Raw genomic sequence first — 5507 nt, 5'->3', positions numbered from 1 at the left:
ACACATGAGGGGCCAGGCCAATCCCCACATTCCAAGAATAAAGCCGAGAAGTCTTTCAGCAAGGGCACCTAGATTTCTTCCATCACTCCCAAATCCAAGTCCCCTAGCCCAAAGGGAAGTCATGGGAGGGCCTTGGAAATAATAAGTGGATTTTTTTTTAGAAGATTCTTCAATGTACCTGAAGTATGACTGATTTCTTTTCCTTCCTCAGGAGGCATGGGGAGCTAATGAAAGCATTCTCCTGGGTGGAGGAATAGGAATCAGCCGTCAGGGTGTGCACATCAGAGGAGGGGGACATGGAACCAGCACCACGGGTCTAGTCCGTGTATGACTGGGCACTAAAGGATGCTTGCAAATAGGAGCCGACATTCACGTGCTCAGTCTGGGGAGTCAGTGGGGTGGGCGGGCACACATTGTCCTCATCCCACGTGCTTCAGCCTCGGGGCCCTCTGCCATGGCATGGAGTGATCCTGGAGTTAGGGGCTGGGCTGGGGCATCAGCAAACATGTTCACAGTGTCCAAGAAGGCAGGGCCTCGACACATGTGCGCTGTGTCGCTGTCCCCTGTGTGCTGCTCCAAATGGCAGGAAGCCAGAGAAGGAAAGGCAGAGGGGCAGTGGGGAGAGGAGAGGTGGAGGCGAGCCCAGGGGAGCCTGGTGGGCAGCAGTGGGCTCTCCCCTTGCTGTGTGAATGCTCACCAAGGAGGGACACATGGGGAAGTGCTCAAGCACCCAGGCCTTCAGGTCAGACCAAAGTGGCTGGGAATCCCAGCTCCTCTGTCTGTGAGCTGTATGAGCACGGGGCACACTACTTAACCTCTCTGAGCCTGTTTCTTCAACTGTAGAATAGTGATGACACCAGTGTCTGCCCCTAAGGATTAGGGAGATGTCTCTAGAAAATGCCTAGTACATAGTAAATGCTCAATAAACAGAAGCCACAGGTATTACTCCAAAGCATCAGATTAGTGCACCAGCTCAGACTCTTGTAGTGGAATGATTTATTTACAAGGCAGGCTCTGATCTCTGTACCTCACACTTAGGCAGGTGGACCCTGCTCCCTCCCCTTTGTGGAGACACTTTGGAGACAGATGGTCTCCACTGGGCAGATTTTCCAGCTGGCAGAGCCTGGCAGGGGGCAGTTCCCAGGTGAACATGGGGTGCAGGTTGAGCTCTCCCCTCTGCTGAGGCAGATCCCGGGGTGGAGCTGTCCACTGGCAAGGTTTAGGGTCTTCTTTCTAGCCCAACAGGAGAGCCTGCTGGGGTTTGGGCTCCTCTCACCAGCCCTGAAGGCTGTGGGCAGTGGGGCGGGGAAAATGAAGGCCTGAGGACTGCAGTCCCAGGCCAGCTCCAGGCCCCGGGCAAACAGAGCTCTGGGAACCTCACCCCCAGCCGTCTTCATCCTTTGCTGATCAGCTGGTGCTAGGGGCTGTTCTCTGGTGGTTCCTGCTGCTGTCAGCTCCTGCTCCCTCATAGTGTGGCTGCACTGGGCCTGGGCAGCTTCTCTGTGGGCTCCTGGCCTCATGGTGGAGAGGCAGGAGGCCCAGGGCTTGTGTGCAGCCCCTCCTCGGGGGTTCTGTAGTAAGGCACAAATCCTGAAGCACAAAGGGCCTGGCTGCTGAAGGCAACGTCGCTGGAGAGCGGGGCATCCAGGCCACTGTCTCGGGAGTTCCCTGCAGAGACCAGCAGGATGGGGCAGCAGGTCGGGGAGTGAGGAGGCCCAGAGATGAGGTCTGAGCCTGCAAGACCAGCCTGGGTCGGAAGGAGACAAGACAGTCAGCCGGGTTCCCAGGTTCAGCCTGCCACCCAGGGTTGGCCTTTGCTTCCACTCCACAGTAGTGGTAGGGGAAGAAGGCAGGGCCAGGCCTGTTTTATAGATGGAAGCACTCAAGATGTCACTCACCATGCTCAGGGCTCCCAGCTGGAAGGCATGCACCTGAGATTAGAACCCACTTATCCTGCCTCTTCTGTCTTTGCAGTCATAGGCCATGGTGCTAGCTTCATGGTTATAGGGCATGAGCTTTGGGTCAAATCCCAGGTTTGCTCTTGCTAGGGGTGTCTTTGGCCAAGTCACTTAACTTCTCTGAGGCTCATTTTTCTCATCCAAAAAATGGGAATAATAAGACCTATCTCATAGGACTACTATTAGGACAAATGAAAAGATGAATGTGAAATATTTGTCTGGGTACCTAGACTAAACAAGTGTTTCTGCAGGGGAACAGCAGGCTAAGCCTGCTGTACGCAATTCTCACAACGGCTGTCTTTTATAAGGAAACTGAGGCTCATGAGGCTTAAACACATTTCCCAGGCCACTCTCAGATCAAGTGGCTGAGCTGGGATTGAGTGAGGCAGCCCACCTCCAGTCTCCGTGCTCTTAACCAACAACACATTGCTTCAGGAGCCCCAGATGACCTCAGGGGACCTGGCCAAGCCTACGGGGGTCTGGGGCCTTGGGACAGAGGTCTGAAGGATGCCAGGGCACCTAGTGCTGCTCCCTGCACCCTCCTGTGCCTCCCCGACTCACAGAACACCCACTGCTGTCTGTCATCCTGCAGCATCTGCAGCAGCAAGCCTGTGTCTCCCTCCTGATCGGAGCCTGGGAGCCTGCACATGACCTGCCAGGAAGGGCCAGGCTGGGAAAACTCTCCTCCTTGGAGCGGTAGTAAGGGAAGAAGCCACTGGGTGGTCCTGAGTCCTCTGGGAACAGCCCCTCTCTGATGCTCTGGTCTCTTCCTCGGTCCCTGCAAACCTCAGGGGCCAACTCCTCCTCAGCCAGGAGCTGCCCGTAGGTGCAGAAGAAGGGCAGGGACTCCAAGGCCACTCGGGGCCCATGGGAGAAGTCAAGGTTGCTGAGGGGCTCACTGCCCCTTGGACTGGTGGCCTGTAGTTGCTGGGATGGAGGCTCTGAATTGTCCTCCTCCAGGAGGCCCAGAGAGGGCAAAACTTGGGGCTCAGCCTCACAGCTCTTCTGGGAAGTCTGGGAAGAGAAAGGTGTTCCACCTGGTACTGCATCCAACTTCCCCAGCCCCTCCAGCTCCCTCCCCAACTCCTGCCTACGTTGGTGGCTCTCTTTGGTTAAAACCCAGCAGTGGCTCCTAACCATGGTCAGGTTACCCACAAGCCTCAGAGGACCCAGCCCTGCCAGCATCTGCAACCTCATGGTGCATTCTTCTCCCTGCAGGACACACTGACCTTCTTGCCCTTCCTCAGTCACACCAAGCAAATCACACTTTAGAGCCTGTACCTGGATCTGCTCTTGGACCCCTGAAGCCTTCCCAGTCCCTGCCTTCACTGGGTGACTCTGGATCACTCTGCCTTCACTTCTGCTCTGAAATGTTTTTCTTGGTCAATGGTCTGCCTGCTGTGTGCGGTGGTCTTGTCTGTCTGGTGCCCCTGGCTCACTGGAGGCACTCAACTGATACTTTGCCAACAAATGACCTGTCTAATCTGCTGACTCTCAGTGCATCTCACGTGCCCTTCACTCTAGCCAGTCCAGCCACACAGACCTTCTCTCAGTCTTTCTCACTCACCAAGCATCCTCTTGCCACAGGGCCTTTGCGCTTGCTAACGCTCCTGCCTGGACTCTCCCCCCTCTTCTTTTTCCTCATTGACAGCTTCTCCAGCTCTTGGCTTAAGGTCACTTCCCTAACTGCCCTGATTTAGCTGCCTCACTCTACCATGGACTCCCACCACCCTGATACCGCTCATTCAGAACGCAACACCATTCCTCTGCTGGGAAACATTCATCTGCATGATTACTTGATTAATACCTTTCAGTCCACTACTTACAAATTCTGTCTTCTGTATCCTCGGGGCCAGAACAGCTCTGGCATACAGTAGATACCAAATATTGGAAGAAAGGGAAGGAAGGTTGGAGGGAAAGAAGGAGAAAGAAAGAATACTGAACTGTACTTTGCCAGGAACAAAGTCCAATGTCACAGGAGGGAGAAGCCACGTCTTGGGGGGAGTGTGGGGTGGGGAGTGAGGAATTACTTCCCAGGCCCTGAAGGGACATAGGGGCCCAGAACACCTATCTGTGAAGAACCAGCCCATCTCCACCTTTGCGTGTCAGGGCCATGGGTACATGTTGGGGTTCATGGGTACACATGTGGCCTCTGGGTCCCACAGGAGTGACCTATTGTGGTCTGGCCCTGGCCTCCTTCACTCTCACTGGGGCCTCTAGGCCTTGAGCCCTTCTTCCCCCATCACATGCCACGTGGTCCTTGCTGGCCTCAACTCCTGTGTGCAGTGTGACCACAATGCAAGGTCTAACCCTTGGTAAGTGCCTGCTGTCCCACAGACTGCGAATTCCTGAAGGTCAGGGACCAGGCCCTCCTCTGAGTCCTGCGTGCCCATCTCAAGCCACTTTGCAGAGTTTCTGCCACTTCCCACACACTCCATGGACTGTGCTGTACAGCCCTCTCTCTCCTGTAGCCCTTAGGAGGCCCATGAGGACAGACTTGTCCTTCCAGCTTTGCAGCACCAAGAAAACAGGACAGACTAGTGACTGTGCCAGGGTTTGAGGCCAAGTCTGCCCTGCTCTGAAGCCTGTGCTCTTTTCACTGTGACTTACGTGGCATCATGGGTTGAATCCTGTCCCCGATGAGATATGAGGTCCTAACCCCTGGTACCTGTGAATGAGGCCTTATTTGGGAACAGACTCTTTGCAGATGCAATCCATTTAAGATGAGGTTCCCTACATCCAATGACTGGTGTCCTTATAAGATGAGGGAAATTTGGAAACAGACACAGGGAGGATGTCATGTGACAAGGGAGGCAAGGATTGGGGTGATGCTGCCACAAACTAAAAATGCCAAGGATGCCAGCAACCATCAGAAGCTAGGAAGGAGAGAGGCAAGGAACAGATTCTCCCTTTGAGCCCCCAAAAAGGAACCCTGCCCACACCTTGATTTTGGCTTCTGGCCTTCAGAACTGTGAAAGAATAAATCTGTGTTGTATGAAGCCATCCAGTGTGTGGTGACTTGTTATGGCAGCCCGAGGACACGAGCCCATAGTGGTGGATGGATGGCTGGTTCATGAATGAAGGCACCTGGCACACAGATGAAGACTTGCAGGGCTCTGCCAGCACCCCCTGGTGAGCAGCTTGTGGGGAGAGGCCCATCGCCATGACCTCGGGTTCCCTCTATGGGCTGGGCTCACCTAGGCCTTACCCTTCCTGCCATGTGGTGGCACTGGCCCTGGGTGGACCTGTGGTGGACCAGCCACTCTTCTGCACCTCACTCTTCTCCCGCCTGGGCCCTGGCTCCACTTCCCCAGCAAGTCCTGGATTGAAGGAGGCCAGGTGCACTGTGACTAACTCCTCAGAGGGGCTCAGTGTCGCTTATGCTGCCTCTCGGACACCGCCTCCAGCTTCCATTCCAGAGTCAGCAGCAGCCCCTAATCATCAAGCTCTTGCTGAAAAGACAAAGCCTCGCTCGGCAGGTCTCTTCCTCCTGGCCTCTTATTCCCCCTGGCAAATCCCCCTCTGCCTGTCAGAGTAGATTCCATCGTG

General features: G+C 55.1%; 1 protein-coding gene across 1 annotated transcript; it reads right to left on the bottom strand.

Annotated features, from left to right (window-relative positions):
• Positions 1 to 224: 224 nt before the first annotated feature.
• Positions 225 to 5123, bottom strand: LOC116660059. The gene is given in 6 exon segments (XM_032468662.1): positions 225 to 241; positions 1277 to 1499; positions 1502 to 1747; positions 2592 to 2705; positions 2745 to 2972; positions 5046 to 5123. Coding segments are annotated over 6 exon segments (906 nt in total).
• Positions 5124 to 5507: the final 384 nt, after the last annotated feature.

Source organism: Camelus ferus, chromosome 3 (assembly GCF_009834535.1).
Source record: "Camelus ferus isolate YT-003-E chromosome 3, BCGSAC_Cfer_1.0, whole genome shotgun sequence".
Lineage (NCBI taxonomy): Eukaryota > Metazoa > Chordata > Mammalia > Artiodactyla > Camelidae > Camelus > Camelus ferus.
The sequence above is the reverse complement of the archived record's forward strand: the minus strand, read 5'-3'. Positions and strand labels throughout refer to the sequence as shown.